This window comes from Podarcis cretensis (assembly GCF_951804945.1).
Source record: "Podarcis cretensis genome assembly, chromosome: 8".
Lineage (NCBI taxonomy): Eukaryota > Metazoa > Chordata > Lepidosauria > Squamata > Lacertidae > Podarcis > Podarcis cretensis.
In genome coordinates, this window is record NC_137177.1 from 5,532,869 (window position 1) to 5,553,058 (window position 20,190).

Genomic DNA, 20,190 nt, shown 5'->3' on the forward strand with positions numbered 1-20,190 from the left:
AGAATTCTTCAGTGCTGCAGTTGCAAACCCTTAGCTATGTGGATAATTACAGCATTTTAAAAAGAGCCATGAAAATTTAAAGCAGTTTATTTAAAGCGATGCAAAGCCCTGAGTATGGAAATATATACTTTAGGTTATTTTCATAAATCGCACAAGTTGATGGCAGAGCACAAAAGAGCAACATGTATACTACTGCAACTAGATAGTAGTTCAAACTATGCTGTTGGAACTATTTAAGTTTAACCGCTAACAATAATCATGACTAACTACTTAGTCAATTAGGCAAAAACTATAAATAATTGACTATATATCATACTGAAAAATAAATATGTATATGTACATATGGATGATCTGGCCCCAAGCGTGACAGCTCAGTGACATCTACTGCTAATAAACCTTCTATGTGAGACAGTGTTGATTCTATAATCAATACAATGCTTAAGCAAGACTCATACTGTTGGTGCTAAAAATAAACACTAGGCAATTATCAGCATGGGTACGTTTTGTTGCAAAGAATCCTTAGCTTGCTTTAACAATCCCACCTGAACTGGCTGCTGAATGGCAAGAGGACCTGCAGGTTTTGCTTGCCCAGTGGCTGCTTTCCCTCCCGAAATGGCTGTGGCGCTGCTGGAAAATGTTTTACTCTCTGAAGGAGCTGCAGCAGCAATAGCTAGAGAAATGGGGAAGAAAATACAAGCGAGTGAGATTTCAAAATGATATATGGAACATTTTCAAGTTGTAAAAAATAGTGTCTGGAATCTCAGTTTGAGTCCTACATCTCTCTTTTGGATTTTCTATATGGTGCCCGGTGGTGCAATTTCTTTTTTTTTACAGATGCTCGAGCATCACTGGTCCCTAAAAAACCTGTAGCTAGGGAGTGGATGGACTGAAGATTGTGGGAGCAAGCTTTTCTCCCTCTCCCCACAAACACAATGTTTGCAGTCATGGGCGGAACTTGGTAGCCACCTTCTCCCCTACCCTTGCAACCAGAAGCCAAACATAGAAACGAGGTTTAATTTTCTAAGGTGATTTAAGGCCTGGCTCCTCTCATTTAACCACTGCCAGGAGGAAACGGAAGGGAGAAGATAAGATACCAGAGCATATCAGCAAGAACAGGCTATCTCCCCTTGCTGGCACTTTCAACTTCTTTTTCCATCCAAGCTGGCTTCTGAAAGAGTCTGTCTGACTCCTAATGTTCTTTTCTCCCCCTTGATTATGGCCAGGCTACTCCCAAGTACATAAGCGTAAAGCCCCTAAAAGGCAGCATTTTTAAAAATGGATACAGACCATCCTGAAGGATGTCTGGAGACTACAGCAGTCCCTGACATTCCGTAGCTGGCCATCCTAGCTCTTGCGTCCAAAGCCAACCCTTTGATTGCTCCACCAGTTCAGTGAAGAAAGCAAAGAGTCTCTGCCCTTCCATTGCAAAGGACTGGGAGAAGGCCATTATTCATACTGGAGGTTAGCCAGGCCAGCAGGGCTAACATTCCTGCTCTCAGGAAATGTGCCAAGGAATCTTTAATGAGTACAATAACGGAGAAAGGGCTAGATGTTTGAATCTTATGTGGAAGAGCAGGGGGAAGAATACTGCAGGAAAAGCTGAGAGCAATGGGGGGTGGGGGTGGGGGGATAATGTTGCTAAGTCAGATCTTGTTTGGTTTTTCAATCAATCTGGAAAAAGACAATGGAAGCCTTCTTTCCCCTGGCCATGGCAGGCAGGCAGGCAGAATTCCACATGGAATCTGGACTTTCATGTGTGGAAGGGGAGGGGGTGTAACAGGATTCTTGCTTTTAAAAAAGTGGGGGGGGGGGACAAGTTTCTATCTCTAGTGATTTTGGAGATAAGGCATCAAAACCTTAAAAGCCCACAAAAATTCAAATATGTGCCTTAAAAACCCATCCAAGTTGGAGCAAACTTGCATGAGGAATTGATTAGGATCTTAATTTCGGAGAGGAAAAAATATAAAGGGTCAGTAGTAGTTTATTCCAGATTCTGTGTAATAGAAAGGGCAATTACTCCTGAGTCTATCTTTTCCCTTCTCCTCACAGAACTCAGTGACATATATAATATATATACACGTGTGTGTTTATGAGTGTTATATCTTGCCCTTTATAAGGTGATCTCTGGGCAGATAACAATGCATATGCAAAAAGCACAGGACAACATATACAGTTCTGAAATGTAACTCCTGCGTGAGGTGATGCCTGCAATTGCCAAGGTGGGAGGAAACTGGCTGTGTGCTCCTCACAATAAGCTTTGAGCCACTCCAAATGTCTGACAGATCATTGATTCCAAAGCAAAGAATTGATCTGCACTCAATTCCATGCCATATCATAGAGGACACTTTCCTGGAGGTATGGATATCTGATTTGGGGTGGCTTAAATCTTTTTTGTGGAATGCACACATACCAGTGCCTTATTCATTTATTTATATACCTTGGCTATTATTGGCTTTAGGAATAATTATTGACTGTGTCGCCTGCCATCAGCAACTCATTTCCTGTTTCGTTGTGGCATGAACCCTCTTCTCAAAACCTAGGAATAACCCTCAGCAGCTGCAAGGGACAGGAAGGTGGGCTGCAGTACCTGATGTGGGCACCTCCACCTGCCTTGTAGCAAGGCCAGTCCTAACAACCGGGGATGAAAAAGCACACCATTTTGTATGAAGCTGAACAGTGCAAATTTTACTCTGCAGTTTCTCACACTAGTCAGTTGTCTCAAAAAACCATTATCTTCTGCAAAGCTTGCAAGTATTTCCTTTGCTTTCTACACTGGACTGCACATACAGACAGGTGCATGCATGCATATGGTTGGAAGAGTGAACGACACAGGGGAAAAGAAACTATTTACCAACATGCAGATATACACAAATACAGTGGTGCCTCGCAAGACGAAATTAATCCGTTCCGTGAGGCTCTTCATATAGTGGTTTTTTTGTCTTGCGAAGCAAGCCCATTGACAGTTTAGCGGATTAGCGCTATTAGCGGTTTAGCGGCTTTTAGCAGATCAGCTGATAAGCGGCTTAGGGTTTAGGAAAAGGGGGAAAAAACCCTGCAGGAACTCGCAAGACATTTTCGTCTTGCAAAGCAAGCCCATAGGGAAATTCGTTTTGCGAAGCGCCTCCAAAATGGAAAACCCTTTCGTCTAGCGGGTTTTCCGTCTTGCGAGGCGTTTGTCTTGCGGGGCACCACTGTATATGGAGCAAAAGACAAGCAGCAACACTTGGAAAGATTGATAAAACAATGCAGTCCTCCTCTCCCCCAAATTCAGCCCCACAAGCATACACAAAACAGTGTTTTATCAACGTACATGTTGATGCCGATTTGACCAACACAGGTGTTTGTTGCTGGAGGAGTGATGTAGGTTGTGCAGGCTGCCCTCCTCCTCCTCTCTGGACCTGCCCCTTTTCAAGCACTGGAGCCGCCTTGCTCGAAACTGCATTGGAAGGCTGAACGGTGGCAGGCACAGGAGCATGGCTGTGAACTGGTGGTGCCTGGCTTGTTGATACTGTGACCTGCTGTCCTTGGCTGCTAACCAAGACTGAGGAGGGCTGGCTGCTGAACTGGCTCAGCACAGGTGGTGCTTGGCTAGTGGAAGTTGGCTGCTTCGTTTGTAGAATAATCCCCTGGGGCATCTGCATAGAATAAAAAGCCAGAGAATAACCCACAAAAGCCACTGGCAACACTGTGAGCGTGCCAAATTATGTTAAAAGCTCTTTCCTACTGCAACTTCCTTTCCATCTTCCTTGCTTAAGGTGCTCAATATAAGGACCTCGCACTTAAGAGACACTGATGCCTGTTTTTAACTGGCGGAGAAGTCAAAGGCAAGAGCTGGTCTTTTATCAGCACAGGAAACTGCCTGGCCTCCTGGTGGCTAGAAGTACCCACAAGCAGTAAGAGCATAGACCTTAGAGCTCTGACATCTGGTAGTGGCATTTAAATAGTTGGTTCATCCTGCGTATCCATGGCCAAGTAGGCCATGCTCAAGGATGAGTTCCTGTAAAGTTTTCAAAGAGCATTTTGGTGGGTAGGCATCCAGCTGTTAAGAAAAAAATTCTGAATGGAAAAACAAGACAACATTGGCTGGGGGGGGGGCTGCCCATATTTGAAATGGAATAGGTATTTGGAAGGGGTGGGTGCAAAGAGTGTCTTTGAGGCAGGCCTGGTGGCTGGGGTCTCCTTGGTACAGCCAATTGCCCATAAGCCGAGGCCATACCACTCTATTTTGTACAGATGGAATCATTTTGTCGCAGTGAGAGGGCTTCACAATTAACCCGATTCCCTTTTCCACCAATTTCTATGGAATGTGATTGCTTTACCTGCTGAAACCGATCCATTAACTGCTTCTGCTGAGGTATGGGTGCTGGAATTGCAGAAAGAGCCTGGAACTGATTCGGAACCATCTGAAAACTCCTCTGCTGCTCCGGCGTCAGATGAAGCGCCTGGGTCGGGGTGGGGGGCTTGATAGGGCCCTGGGCAGAGAACTGGAGCTGGAAATGGGGGGAATGGGTGTGCTGCACCTCAGATGCAGCCTGAATCTGGGGCTGTAGCCGGGCCTGCACTTGGGATTCGGCCTGCGGCTGGAGCTGTGGAGCAAGCTGGACCTGTAGCTGCAGATGTGGAGGGGTTGCCAGCTGAGGCTGCCCCTCTGGCTGGGCCTGTGGTGCTTGGAATGATACCTGAGGCTGCGATGGGGGCCGCAGAGGATGCTGGTTGGGACCATGAGGAGAGGAAGCAATCTGATTCTGAATCACATACAGATTCTGCATCTGGGTCTGGGGGGTGCAGGACCGTGACAGGGGCTCGGAAGGAGGCCTGGACAAAGTCTGCGGTTGGGAAGGAGGCCTCGAGTGAGGCCGGGACGGTGGCCGGGACAGTGGCTGAGGCTGAGACGGAGGGCGGGACTGGTGTGGGGACTGCATCTGTGAAAGGTGTGTGGGCTGGAGCTGGGGGCTCTCGCCCACTGAAGGATGAGGTAGCGAATGGGATGGGGAGGCTCCAGGAAGTTTCTGCTGCCCTGAAGGCAACTGAAAAAAGGAGTTGGGGGGGGGGGGGAAGAAAGGAAAGAGTAAACTGGGTTAGAAGTCTCTTGTGAAGATACTCTGAGGTGCCTAGGCACCACAATCCAGCAGAAGCAGCCAAGAATTATGAAGTCCAAAGCTCGCAATTGCCAGCTTTGTGAGTCAATGAGGCTGCTTGTTTCCTCCTTCCCTTCATCATCAGTTCACACTGTGAGAGACCCTGAAACAGGAGGGGAAGCTTTCTGGGGCACGGTGTCAGATTCTCATGCTGTCCCACTGGGAATACTGGTAGGTACCTGCCAAATTTATTTCACTGCCTCGGCTTGTTTGCAAAGCTTGGCTGTAAAAGATGTTGCTTGAAAAGATTTTGCCTTTTAAACCATAGTGACCAAGGCAACGAAGAAATAAATACAAGGAAGGTACCAAAAAGTGTTTCTTAAAATGTCAAATGGCTAAACCAAAAGCTTATCTCAAAAATCTTATCCTAAGGAAGGCAGGAAGAAGTTGGCTTCTTTCAATATTTTGGGGAACAGGGAGAAGGGAGTTCATGTCTTCTAATTCCAATTAGACAAATACACGCCCCACCCTTTCAATCTGCCCAGTCACCCTTTCTTGGGCAACAAAATCTACCTGAGCTCTGTTGTATTAAATGCCACTTCTCCAGCCTGCCTAGGGCACCCCTACAGAATAGCAAGTCCTCTGCTAACTCCTGTACAGCTTGCACTATAGTATTTGCAACATTACTAACACGCAAGTAGAATTTATGACACTCAATTTGCAAGTAATACTTCTCTGCTTAAAGAACAATATATACAGGAAGGAAAGAGATACACATTCTGGTAGGAGATGGCAACATACCACAAGTGCAGTGCACAGCTCTGGAGGGACAGAGGAGAAGACGGGAAGAAAAGCAAGAAAAGGCAGCAGCAGCAGCAGAACCACCACCTCTCAGGGTTAGTTAGGATCGAAAGGGAAGCAAGCAAGAGCAGCAACAGGGGAAAGAGACAAACAGGTGATGGCCACAGTCTGGCAACAGGATCAGTAAGAGGGGAAAAGCCTTTGGCTGATCCTAGAGGTGTTTGCCTATTTCTGGATTGTTGTGTGTTCACCCATGTGCTAAAAAAATAAAAACATAATCTGCCTGAAATCAGATGTGCCCATCCCTTGGATTGTAAATTCCTTCAGGAAAGGAACCAGTGGTCTTTTTTTATGCTACAGCAAGGCCATATGCCATGTCCATCTTTCCTTTTTTCTTGTTTTTAATTTGGGCATAAAGGAAGAGGTAAGTAAAGCTCTTTGTGAACTAAACTATCCACCATCAGTAAATGCAGATTGTTTCCCTCTATCTGTTGCTTTTTTCCAAAGCAGAACAAATTATTATTTTATTTAAAAGAGCAAGGGTGGAGCATTAAAGAGGATGTGATTGCTTTTTGTTATAAGAAAGCTAGATTCCATGCCAGTTTTACTGAGCTTTACTGGTCCTGTACATATACAGAAATGTATATAAACCTTCAAAATATTCACCACAGAGGCAAGGAAGGTGCATGTTTTAAAACTTAGATCCATTCTTTGCAGATACAGGTGGCACCATAGTAATGTCTGCATGGTTCACAATATCTACTTATAGGAGACTAAAACAAGTTTGGAAAATATAAAATATAGAGATTATAATTTATGACTGTGCTTAGGAAAAGTTCCAAATAATGTTTCAGTTGTTTAATTTTTAAACGAATAACCATTTTCTTTCTTTTTAGCGTTTCTGCGGTAACCTAAAAGGGAGGGGATGCTATGTCTACATCTCAGTGTGTCATCCATACCTCTGTCTCTCTCCCTAGTATTTGTGTGTCTGAGTTCAGGATCAAACTGACTACTCCATGGAAGTACACCAGTATTAAAGATATTAATTAGTGCACTAACAAGTAGGTAGTGCTCCCTGCCCCCCAGCCTGGCCTGAAGAAATGAACTAAGCAAAGCTTTTTCTGTCACTTTCTTTCATATGTCTCATTTCTGTATGTCAGGGTATTGCTAAAGGGACAGCAAAAATGAACACACACACGGTAACCTTACATGTAATGGTCAGTGGTCCTCTTAGTTGCTAGGCAGGAGGTAACTACACTAATGAAAATATTCATTCCTCCTGTATTGGTCACCAAACTTCCACAAGGGGGAGACTTCATTGCTATTTTCAAAATTGTGTCACCACCAACACCCAAGCCTTGCCTTTGTTTTGAAGTGTGGGAGAATGCAAGTGCGAACCGAAATGAGATGCTAATATTGTGTGTGTGTGTGTGTGTGTGTGTGTGTGTGTGTACGCATTCTGCACAGAGAATGTGCAGGAGAAAGCAAGAAGCTGAAAGGAAGACTAAGAATGGCCAGACATGTTAGACAGAAGGGCTCAAGGCAGGAGGACAGGCCAAAGCGAGGCGACTTTGTGGATTTGCAAACAGGTAAGGGGCTACCTGGCAAGCCATTGCCTGCTGGGGAGGGCCGGCTGAGAACTGAGGTACTTTGGACTCCACCGGCGGCAGGTTGTGGTTCTGGCTCAGCTCTCGGCTGGCAGGCGGCTGCAGGGCTGCGCCTACGCTGCTGCTGACTATCACCGAGGCTGGGACACTGCTTGTGGTGTTGAGGGCAGTGGTGGCTATGCTGTAGATGGGCAGAGGCATAGGCAGGTGGGGAGGTACTGTGGATTCGTTCATACTGCTCTCCTGCTGCATTTTCAGGGCTGGTGAATAAAATTGCTGCTGCTGCTGCTGTTGCTGCTGCTGCTGCTGCTGCTGCTGGCTCCGATCCTTCTGAAATTTCCAAGAGATTTAGCATGGACCACATTTATGACAACTACCTGCTTCTACCACCCACGTTTTGTCAATGCTGATTACTGTGTATGCACATGCTCTGAGTCCTGCTCCCCTAAGCAGACACGGCCTTAGAATTGCATCCTAAATTCTGGTTTCAGAGCCCCCACTTCCCCTCTCGGCAACTCGTAATGTGAAAGACACAAAAATAAAGAATATGCAGAAGGTCATGCCTGACGCCAAGTTTCAAAGAATTTGCTTTTAGGGCAAAGAAGGAAGCAAGCAAGCTCCTTTGTGATATATGAGGCTCACAGTCAATGGAAGCCATATAACCTATACTTCACATTCAAACAGGGGTCTGGGCCCACTTGCAGAATACTGTTTTTAATCACGGCTGGCGCTGTGGTCTAAATCACAGAGCCTAGGGCTTGCCGATCAGAAGGTCGGCAGTTCGAATCCCTGCAATGGGGTGAGCTCCCGTTGCTTGGTCCCAACTCCTGCCAACCTAGCAGTTCAAAAGCACGTCAAAGTGCAAGTAGATAAATAGGTACCATTTCAGCGGGAAGGTAAATGGCATTTTCGTGCGCTGCTCTGGCTTGCCAGAAGCAGCTCAGTCACGCTGGCCACATGACCTGGAAACTGTACGCCGGCTCCCTTGGCCAATAAAGAGAGATGAGCGCCGCACCCCCAGAGTCATCCGCAATTGGACCTAACAGTCAGAGGTCCCTTTACCTTTACCTTTAGTTCACAACTGTGCCACATGAATAGCAAAAACACACAAACTGTTCTCCTGCCTTCCTGTGAGCAGCCAAACTGGAAATTTGATTCAGGTGGAAATAAACAAACAAACAAACACCTATATTGTTATTCTTTGGGGTGGAATGGGGCTAGATGCCCACAGCGATTACTCAATCTCAGTTCTACAGCTGGGAAATTTGAATTTTATCATAACAATTTATCATATGTGAATATTAGGAAACTGACATAAACCTACTTAATGATTTAATGGAGTAATGGCCACACAACTTCCTTGACGTTATCAGTTAATATTTCCTTAATAAGCTGGAACATGCACGGACAGAGAAAACAAACTAAGCAAACTAGCTGTAATTCTAGGAAACCTTTCACTTGCCTGCTGCAGGAACATCTGCATAGAATCCTGGGAGATGATGGTTCCAGCAGCTGCCTGGCCCAAGATAATCTTTTCAGGACTAGATGCCACCAAGCTGGGACTGGGCTGCGAAGTCACGGGTAGCTGTGCTGGCTGCTGAGGCGGCGGAGTTTGCTGCTGTACATTCAGCTGAAGCTGGGAAGGAGCCGAGGACTGGGAAGTGGACTGGACGGTTAATATGTTGGCTTGGTCGCTGCTTGGCAGCAGGTTGGTGCTGGAGGTCGGCTGTGGCTGAATGAGACCTGGGCTCTGGCTGCTGGCACTAGGGGGTGCTTGGATGGTCACAGTTTGGTTGAGGTTCTCGGTGGCATTCAACATAGCCACTTGGTTAGGCAGGGTGACTCCTTGGATAACAGTCTGACCTGTCTGATTAATGGCACCGCTGGCCAGGGAGGCTGTGATGGTGGGCTGACTCTGAGTTGTCAGGCTACCGGCTAGAGAGACAGGCATCTGGAAGAGTGTCGGCTGGCCAACCTGTCCAGGTTGCAACTGGATAGGAGCAGAGAGAATGTGGGCAGTGCCGTGTGCATTCTGCGACGTCAGTACCTGCCCCAGGTTTAATTGGCTTGCCAGGTTTTGATTGGTGAGGATTTGGGCAGGCAGCGCTTGATTCGTTATTAGCTGCCCGCCAGGCCCTTGGCTGGTGATGATGTGAGTCTGCCCACTAGGATGCGAGGTGGTTAAGATCTGGCCACCCATATTAGCCTGCAAGGCTGACAGCTGTTGGGGAATCTGGACTGCCGAAGTGCCGGTCAGCTGTCCTGGGAGAAGGAACTGGTTTTGACCCTGTAGCATTGCCTGGGGGACATGCTGCGCTGGGATAACAATACTGCTGCCTTGATTCAGCAAGTGGACACTCATGGGTTTGCTAAGGGCCTGCTGCTGTGGTGGGGGCTGCTTGAACATGTTGGCAGGCAGACCCGGGGGGAATCCAGAGAGCACCACGTTTTGCCCAGCCTTGCCTGCCATAAATGTTAGGTTCTGCTGGGCCTTCTGTTGTTGGAGGGCGGCCTCATTCTGGATGGTAAGGGTAGCATTGTTGGGGCAAAATGTTTTAGGGGTGATCTGATACAGCTTCTGCTGGAGGACTCCTGGGGGTTTGGGTTGAATTGGTGTGGGTGTCCGGTGAATGATCACGTTTTGGGCCTGTACCAGCGGGCTGCTCAAGTTTGACGTGACTGTCAGAGGCTGGGAGCCCTGTGTAGCAGATACACTCCCAAACATGGAGCTTCCATTCAGTGTTGTTGTGGCTACTGCTGGGAGGTTCTTCTGGATGACAAGGCCTGCATTCTGGGGAGACACCCCAGCCGAAGTAAGGGTGACCTGTTGCTGTTCTGCTGCTGTCTGAGTGATGTAACTTCCAACTGGCATGGTGGCCACTTGGGAAGACTGAACTTGCTTAGCGATGATCTGCTGAGCAGATTGGTTAATCGCCATCACTTGCTGGCCAACCACTTGAATCTGCCCAATGCCCAGCGCTCCACTGGGACTCCCATTTGGCAACCCTTGAAGGTTGGAAATGGGCTGTATGGTGACGTTTCCCAAGCCAACTTGCTGGAGGAAAGGTTGCACGCTGATGGCCTTGTTGACAACATCGGCTCCAACTGACTGCTGCACCAATGCTTGATGAGTTAAGACTGCAGGTTGCTGCAGTCCAATAAGGTCAGCTCCACCAGAGAAAATCTGTGGTGTGACATCAGAGGCGGTGTGGACAACTGGCTGAAGCGTAGGGAGCTGAAAAGACCCCAGATCCAGTTCTGCCTCTGCCTCCAGAGTCTGCTCAGTGATGTTTGCCTCCTGCAGGCTCTGCTGGAGAATGTCACAGGGCTGGTCTGAGTTCTGTAGGTTGGCCCCGCCCCCTGAAGGTGACCCCAGGATGTCATCTTCCAGGAAGTCTAAGTCAACACTTGTTGTGGGCTGGCTCTGTTCAGTGCTCAGATGATTGCCAGAGGTTTCTTGTACGTGCAGCTAAAAAAAGAGTAAAGATTAAGCACACAGAGAAAAAAGTAAGCTTTCAGTGATAGAAATAAAACAGAATTTTTATATTTTTCTGTGCTCAACAGTTTATGCCTTTTTTCTAGGTGCTATGGAACAGCACCTTCTTGGTTTTAATTTTTTTGGGCCAAATTAGACACGGTTTAACTCCTTCCTCCATGCTACTTCTCAAATTTAAACTGCCCTCCCAATTGCTGTTAGCCACAGAAGTGAAAAAGCACACACATGCAAGTACCTTTCCCTCCACAAAGCTAGACCACTTTGATGAAGGCGATTTAAGGTGGAAAACAGTGCAGGAGTAGATTTTTTTAAAAAACCCTCCTCAGTGACACTAATCCAAATTAGCCTTCCTTGCCAAAGGGCTTTTAAGCAAAAAGGTGTGTTTTGGGGTGTGTGTGTGGAGTTAGGAGATGCAACCATAGATTTCCTTAGATCAGCCCTTAATATACATTATTACAGTGCACACATACCCTATTGACTGCTGCTTATGCTGGACAAAGGGTGGTAAGCATTTTCTGTCTTATATCAGACCTTGCAACAAAACATCTGGTATAAGACAAAAGCACTTCAGTATCCAGGTTCCCAAGGCACACAAATGGAAGTTCTTGACCTCATTCTGAAAGAAATCTTTCCCAAGCTTTTGCAACCCTCCAACCTTTACTAAGCTGATCACCGTGATCAGGCCCTCCCCACGGAGCAGAACAAAGCATCAGGACAGAAGAGGACAGCAAGAGAACAGCAAATGTGAAACCCAGAGACAACCAACATTCCAAGCAAATGGTTCAAAATAAATGTGGGCTGATCACACAAATCCTAGCACTGCGCTGCTACCATCCATTGTGCCCAGTGCCAATAACTGTGTGGGTGAAATCAAATCACTCTTGAAGCTACATATGGAATACCACACAGGGCTATGAAGAGTCTCTAGGACAATTTTCCTTACACTGATCCCTCTTTCTTTGACACCTCAGCCTCTGCATTTTCTGTAGAAACTGGCTAAAGTAAAATATATATTTCAATTATTTTGACTGTTCCATTATAACACACGTACAAATGCCAGGCTCAGAATCAAATGTAGAACATGCAGATTTTTTTCTGATGACATGAGAGAAATGAGGTTTCCACTCCTATCAGTTTTGCTCATACTCTGCCTCCTTGTACAAACACCTATATACACTTCTGTTTAACAATAAAGGGAACGCAACCAGGATGGCACATTGCTTATTGCCTTTCTGTGGCATTTAAACAATTTTATCAGGTGTCTAAGACATTAACAGAGCCTGTTCGCCTTCCTATGTTCAGTTTGCCTTTTTTTTTTGCTATTGTGTGTGCTCACCATGGTGGAAATGTAACATTACAACTTGTATAGCTTCATCATGCATTGAGCATTATGAAAATGATAAATGTGTAAAAGAAAGGACGTGATGTTTCTAAAAGTGATATAAACTGTGCTGTAAAAATGAGGTGAAAAATACATACCCCAGCACCCTCAAAGAAGGCACTGGCTGCATCTCCTGTGTTGTCCAAGAGATCATCACTGTCAATCTGTAATTTAAAAGATTTAAATTACTGTATGTGAATGTAAATTTAAGCTTGACAGTGTTCAAGGAGTCAGACTGACACGAAATGGAAAAACAAAGGGGCACCACTTCATTCACAGGCCAAGGCACCAGGTAACTTCCTTTCAGTGGCTTGGTTTCTTCCTAGGAACTGTAAACAAGTTCTCAGTTGTGCTGGTGGAATGGTTTTGCTTTGAACTAGAAATTAAGTAAATTGTCATAGGTAACTACTAAGTCTTTTTCTAACTGCATTTATTCTTCATTCCTCAAAGGTCTCAGAGAAAACAGCTGGCAGAACTGTGCCCTCTGCATTTCATTTCTAGGATTGGCACCACCTCTGTTCTCTGTGTCACTTCTTTCATTGTAGACATACAAGCCAAAGGTAACTTAAGTTGGAGGCTTTTTTATTTGTTAATTAGTCATGCATCAACATAAGCATTTAAAGAAACATACAGAAGAGCAAGTCCTCACCTTTTCAGATCCATGTAAAAAATCGTTCAATGCCTGAGGATCACTGGGGGGGGGAGAAATGACATAGGAAATTTACTTACAAGTAAACATCTAAAGAACTATGCTGTTATTTATGTACCAAAACAGACAAATGAGCCTATACCTATCCTTATCAATATGTTGGTGGGGGTGGGGGTGGGGGGGATTCCAATGGTTTCTTGGTTTTGGTTCCACCACTTCTGTCCTCAAACACATTTGTATTCCCTTTCTATTCAGGATCTTAATTACCAAGCCACATCCAAAATCTATTTACATGGTGCTTATAGAACAGAATTTAATGGTTATCATATGTCAGTGCTAAGTATTATTGGCCCAAGGCTATCTGAAACTTGCAAGACCCAGTGGAAGGCCCACTGAAATTCTTACTTTTTAAGTAATTCTTCTTCTTACATTACTGAACTGGTAGCCTTTTTTTTCTGGTCTCAAGCCATAGCTGTCAACTTTTCCCTTTTTTAATGGGAAATTCTCTTATTCCAAATAGGATTCCTCGCAAGAAAAGGGAAAAGTTGACAGCTATGTCTCAAGCAGATCTTAAAAAAAAATCTTGGCTCCCCCATGAATCTTGGGTTTTCTTATTATGTTATTTATAAACTTACGTTGGTCTGTGGCTGTAAGAAACCTATCTACTGTCCAATACTGGGTTGAGGAACTGGATCTGATTGGTGGGCAAGATCCAGAAAACTGGCCCACCCTCCATGCACAGGTCTGCCCACCTTCCAATATGACAACAGGTGAGAACTTTAAGGGAAAAAATGCAGGATCATGCTCAATAATTGTACTTTAAACCTTTCCTTTCTAGCATCAGCTTGAATTCAAGCCACAGCTACTAAGATTTCTGCCTGCTTTCAGTAGGGAGTGGCTACCCTTCCATAAGTTGGTGCGGCTGGGGGGAAATGGCCTCATCAGCCTAATTTGGCTCATTGGGTGGAAGCTCCCCATCCGTGGTCTAAAACATCATTTATTCTATAACAGCAACTTTCTCTTTCTGGAGAAGCCTCATGTAGCTCTGACTGCCAGATTTAATGAGATAGCTTCTGGTTCTAGCTGCGCATCCTCTATAAAGATCAAGAACAGGCCAAGCGGCATGTGTTCCACCAAAGACAGGCAGCAACAGTTGTCAAGGCAGCAGTCATGTAGAGGGGCTCCAAGATTTTGAACCAAGCGTGGTTGAAAGGTACAGCGCTTGCTAAGCTAGAGAACAAAAATATCTGCAATGGAATGCTCCGTTTCCGAAACCCTTTTGCCACAAGAGAGAACACGCTTTTCATGGGCGAAGGGAAAATACTTACCAAATTACATCTAGCAAGCACCGGCCATCTTCATCATCCATGTCAACTGAAAGGAAAGGTTAGAGAATGTGTTACGATCGTGTAACGACATGTGACATGCTAGTGTAGTGCTCCTTTTGACACCAAGCCCCCAGTTCTGCAACTCTGCAAACACTTCCTTCCCAGTCCATGTAATGCTGGCTCCAAGATTTTGGAAGCGCTTGGGCACTTGGCCTTAACCTTGAACTGCAGACTGAGAATGTTCACCACTCTCTGGAGCTGAAACTACATCCAAGCATTAACTGTATCCCCATATTTTGTTAAGTGCATTAGCACCCAACATCTCTATGGAAAGTCTAGTCCCAAGCCTATTGCTGGTCTTTGCTACAGAACCAATGCAATGTTTTTTGGATACCAATGTTAGCATGTTGGGATATTAGCATACCAAGCAAAGAAAACAATCTACCACACTCCATTAACACCCCCGACACATATTAAGAAGTCATAGATATATTCTTCTCTTCAATTTACTTGAGTTATGGAATAAAATAGGAAGAATTAAGTCTATCAGGTAATTCTGCTGGTCAAGGTTTGATCTCCCAGCTGAACTTCTCTCAAGGCACTCTTGTTTTAGCACAACTGACAAGCATGGTTTTTGAACAGAGCTTTTTTAAAAAACCACCCTTGTTTCTCACAATCCTCCTTTGTAAATGTAGACAACAGCAAATATTCTCTAAATGCTCAAATATTTGTGAACAGTGTTTGAAACTCCCATTGTTCTAGGGACATTTTGCGACAGGGAATTTCATTAGAGCAAGCAGTTTCTGAGCTCTGGATGCAGTACTGCGCCTAAGATTTCAGATTAAAACTGCAGAATGGAAGGAAAGGAGGACCTTTTTCTGCCTCCCCACTTTCATCTAATCTCTGAAGACTGGAGAAGAGACCCTCTTAAGAATATTAGGGGGTGAGCAAGGGAAGGACTAGACCATATGAAAAATGAACATAATATTTTAGCTGCAGTTCCTTCATTTTCAGCTTTGTATTCTTGTTATTAAAAAGCACACCTAGACATTCCGTTGCTAGGCCCATAACCTAGGTTTAAGGTGCCATTTAGCTCCTAGCTTTCATATCTCAGTTTCTAACACTGTTTGTGGAGTGTTTAAAAATAGATATTTGATGAGGGATAACATTTTATTTCAATATTTGAAAGTGGTTTTCTAGTATTTAGTATCTGGTGACATTTGATAGGTAACTTGCAATGATACTAAGTGTTTAACAGTTAATGTTTGCCCACTGAAGATAATTTATATTTATTTACTACCAAAGAGATACCCAATTTTGCATTAAAATGTGAATTCAACTCTCACACTGAAAATCTGACTAGAAAATAATCTGCAGGTTTACAGCTTTGGTTGTCAAGAGGCTAAGGGCTCAAGAGACATTTTGTGCAAAATTCATTTGGATATTTCCTGGATTTGCAGAAGGAAACTGAAGAAGTGCAACTATATCCCAGAAGAGGCTTGGTGATCTTTTCTTCAAATGATTCCTTTGGATTCTTTCCTGGAGGTGGGGGGGGGGTATTTCTGCTGCAGGTATCAAGAATTTGAGAAGCCTGAATCATTTGCTGTTGCCAGCTTTGCCCATCCAAGTTAAACAGGACTGGGGACAGGGGAAAAGAAACCCCTTGCTTATAAGCTCAACACTCTTCATGTAAGCAGAAAGACAACTTCTGCATTTAAAAAGAGTAAAAGAAGTGTGTGTGTGTGTGAGAGAGAGAGAGAGAGAGAGGGAGAGAGAGTGTGAGAGGTCACAGATCGAGTGGGTTTTCCTGTTTAGTGAGCATCCTTTCTGTCAATTCTAGAAAGGACCTCCCGGGTTTCCTTGGGAATTCCCAACCAGTCAGAGCTCTGCAGAGAATCAATGCAACTATGCAACAGGCCCATTCAAGTCTGATCACTGGATCCAATATCCTTTTAGCACTGAGTGAGCTGACTAACAGAGTACAAGAGCGGCCGATATCCAAGCACATAGCATAGCAAACATGCTCTCCAGCATGCATGGTGACCACATGGTAGTTCCCCAATGGAGACGGCTGTAAACACATAACAGAATTGCTGGGACGTCTCTGAATTTGAACAACACTGGCTGGTTGCAGGCCAGGAAAGCAACAGAAAACAAATCCCTGTGTTTCAGCAGAGCTGAAAGACAGATTTTCGTTCGGTGAAAGTGCAAGAGGGGGAAAAACCTAGAGCATTCAGTTAAACACACTTCTATTGAATGTGCTTAATTACTCCCCATAAATTACTGTCTGACCATATACAGGAGGCACTGCTCAACTCTCTCAGTGATTCCTCAGGTTCTGAGACCTCAGGTTTCCTAGCAGCAAACTGTTGTGAGTGCAACAACTTGCTAGCTTGAGCTACTCAAGACTGTACAACCAAAGCCAGGATTTACCATATAGGATGTTTTGCAAGTGACAAACAAAGGCAGGTAGGAGTGGGATGCTCCCATGGGAATGGACCCAAATTCAAAAAGTAAAGCGAATCGCCTTTCCCACTGTCTACATTTGGACACAGAGATATAAACAGATGACCATCAATGCTATGTGCATGTTCTAAATGAAAAATTCACATTTTATTGACAGCTCTGTGCCTTGGAGTGTTTAAGTCAAAATCTTACCAGCAGAACCTGTTTAGTAATCTAATCAAGAGTTGGTTCACACTTCATTTGGCAGCGATGTCTACTGGAACACAGTTAACAGTGTGCAGGCAAGACATTCTGGGCTTGCAGGACATGTGCCATGGGGCATCATGGGCAGTTGAGGTTTTCTGGGATGTTGGAATGAGGTCAGAAATATTTTTCAGCTCAAGGGCCACATTCCCCTCTGGGTAACCTTCTGGGAGCCACATGCCAGTGGTGGCTGTGGCTAGAGGCAAAAGTGGATGCAGTAATTAGTGTAAATTTTACCATAGACTAGTTTCTACACACACACCTCTCTATCCAAAAAATCAAAAGTCATTATCAGAGCCTTAAGGACACATTCCAGCCAGACAAAAACACTGACGGGGTGCATGGCTGGGGAGGGGTGTGGCCCTTGGGCAGGATCATGCAGGGAGGGAAGCAGATGGGTACACTTGCTATGGGCCTTGGAGGGCTAAGTTAGCCAAGGGCTAAGTTAGCCTGCCTCATAGCATAGATTTTTGCTTTATTTTATAAGCACACAAACAGCAAATATGTTCCATTCCTATAAACTACCGTATTTTTCGCTCTATAGGACACACCTTATTTTAGAGTCTTGCTCTCCCGGCTTCAGCAAAAGGAATCTGAAGCCTCCGGAACACAGCGGGAACTCGAGCTGCGCTCCAAAGGCTTCAGGCGGCTATCCCTGAAGCCTGGAGAGCGAGAGGGGTCGGTGCGCACCGACCCCTCTTACTCTCCAGGCTTCAGCGAAAGCAATGCAAAGCCTCTGGAGCATGGAGGGAGCAGTCCCTCTGCGCTTCGGAGGCTTCGCGTTGCTATCGCTGAAGCCAAGGAGCCTGCATTCGCTCCATAGCACGCAAACACATTTCCCCTTAAATTTTGGAGGGGGAAAAGTGCGTCCTATAGAGCGAAAAATGTGGTATATACAACCCTTTGTTACAAAGATCATTTTGACAAAGCGTTTGAAAATCCCAGGTATTATTATTGAGAAATACGACATGGAGCTAGCTGTATCTTCCCTCCCTGCAATCTCTAGTGAATGAGTAACATTATCAGAAGGCCACAGGTATTTCACAGTTGGAAGGTGGAGAGAAAAATTCCTCTAAATTCTGTAGCTTGGATTTTCAGAGCTTTGCAAGGTCAAAGAATCCAGGCCATCCCTGGAGGAATATTAACTTTCTTGTTTCCTGAAAAAGACTTATTTGCAAAAAAAAACAAAACAAAAAAAAAACCCCACCTATAAAAATGGCAGCTTGATAGGTTGCATTTATTCAAAAGGCATGGAGAGAGATGTCCACTTAGTAAATCAACAGATCACAGCTCCTTCTCCTGGCTGCTGCAGAAAGAAACTTTAAAAACGGTTTCACTCAGGATTCCACATATTTGCTTGCCATGGAGAAAGTGTCTCTCCACCCGTGGTGAGCATGGAAAGCCCTGCCCTTCTAAGCTAGGAGTTAGTGAGGAGAGCACAAGATTGTCACTGCAGCAGGAGTACAGTGGTGCCTCGCAAGACGAAATTAATCCCTTCCGTGAGGCTCTTCGTATAGCGGTTTTTTCGTCTTGCGAAGCAAGCCCATTGACAGCTTAGCGGATTAGCGCTATTAGCGGTTTAGCGGCTTTTAGCGGATCAGCTGATAAGCGGCTTAGGGCTTAGGAAAAGGGCGGGGGGAGGGAAAAAACCCCGCAGGAACTCGCAAGACATTTTCGTCTTGCGAAGCAAGCCCATAGGGAAATTCGTTTTGCGAAGCGCCTCCAAAACGGAAAACCCTTTCGTCTAGCGGGTTTTCCGTCTTGCGAGGCGTTCGTCTTGCGGGGCACCACTGTACCTGTGAAGTGCAGCCTAACAGGGACAAACTCCCTCTTTCCCGATGAGCTCAGAGAGAATCCTTCATGACCTGTGCTGAACAGCAAAGCTCAGTGCAACATCAGAGTAAAGATCCAATGCCTCCTCAAGCTGGGAAAATGACAGGGTTAGGGTGACCACGCATTCTGGCTGGCTATTCAAATAGCCCAGATTTGTGGATTCTCTGTTTCACTAACTGGAAGTCTGCAAAAAGCTCTTTCAAATCCTAAAGAACTCGGATAGCACTAGCATATCACATACACCACATGCCTTCTTGCAACAGACAAGAACTTTTACTAGCTTTTCCCCAGTGGTAAAAGTTATAAAAAACAGAATAAAAGTGCACCACCATTGTTGTTTTGTGTAAAAATCCATGCAGCAGACAGCCACACTGCATACTGGTCCCTACAATGCACAGGAAAGCTTTCCAGTTATCCTTCCAGGCTGCACCAAACAGATCCACATACTGTCCTCTCTTTACCCCTCTTCTCCAAGTAACATATTGCAATAGCACCTTTGCTCCTGCTGCCACAACTAATTTGCCGCAGGCTTCCTACACTGCCAGCCTGTTGAGTTCCATCTCTGTCCAGCATAGCCTTTTGGAAGGTGCTCTCTCTCACCTCCGAAATGCTGCTGCTTCTGGCCACTACCACTCACAGCGGGCAAGCGGTCAAAATACAACAAGGTGACTGGAGGAGCTGCTATGTAAAAGGGAGAGATATTTTGCTGAGGAATCCATGACCACATGGTCCACTGAAGCCAAGCTCCCTTCTCCCATCTTGCGGGGAATCCCACCTAAGCAGAGATTTCATGTTAATGGAGCAGTGAAACTAAGTCAGTGCTATTGTTGGCTTGAGCTGCACCATTCCGATAACATAAAAGAATTGAAAGGCTCAAAAGTCATTAATCTAGTATTATCATCTTGTGAAATGTTCTCATAGAACACCATGAACACTTTCCTGGTTAACTGTCAGGCCTCAGCTCAAACTCCCACAAACCACTTTAATAGAAATCTGAACCAAGGAACAAATCGAAAGGTCACATAATCTGAAAAGGATGGTAGCAAGCTATATACATAAAAGAGAAAACACATTATGCAAATTGGGGTGGCTAGCTTGTGGTTCCACCAGATTGTTGGACTCCAACTCCCATCAGCCCAAGCCAGCATGGCCAATAAATAAGGGATTATGGGAGTTGGTCCAACAACATCTGGGAGAAGGGCATAGATTAGTCACTACTGCTAGAAATAGAACAAGCTCTATGACCAGCTTATAGAACAGAAGAAATCTCAATGGATAGCCTTGGGCAAATCACTCTCTCTCAGTTCA

General features: G+C 45.2%; 1 protein-coding gene across 10 annotated transcripts in view; it reads right to left on the reverse strand.

Annotated features, from left to right (window-relative positions):
• BICRA (BRD4 interacting chromatin remodeling complex associated protein) overlaps positions 1-20,190 on the reverse strand; it is a 104,887-nt gene that overhangs the window by 15,938 nt on the left and 68,759 nt on the right. For 5 of the 10 annotated variants that reach the window (XR_013841312.1, XM_079985267.1, XM_079985274.1 and 2 more), the window contains 8 exons: positions 14,341-14,386; positions 13,013-13,055; positions 12,462-12,527; positions 8,949-10,955; positions 7,481-7,816; positions 4,320-5,027; positions 3,311-3,635; positions 543-670 (listed from right to left, as the gene is read on the reverse strand). Coding sequence is in view for 9 of the 10 variants with exons in the window: in XM_079985267.1 (XP_079841393.1) it covers positions 543-670; positions 3,311-3,635; positions 4,320-5,027; positions 7,481-7,816; positions 8,949-10,955; positions 12,462-12,527; positions 13,013-13,055; positions 14,341-14,381 (3,654 nt within the window). In the remaining variant the exon portion in view is untranslated. Of the gene's footprint in view, positions 1-542; positions 671-3,310; positions 3,636-4,319; positions 5,028-7,480; positions 7,817-8,948; positions 10,956-12,461; positions 12,528-13,012; positions 13,056-14,340; positions 14,387-20,190 lie in introns of those variants that run through there. The other 5 variants (XM_079985272.1, XM_079985268.1, XM_079985273.1 and 2 more) reach the window with 3 other exon arrangements.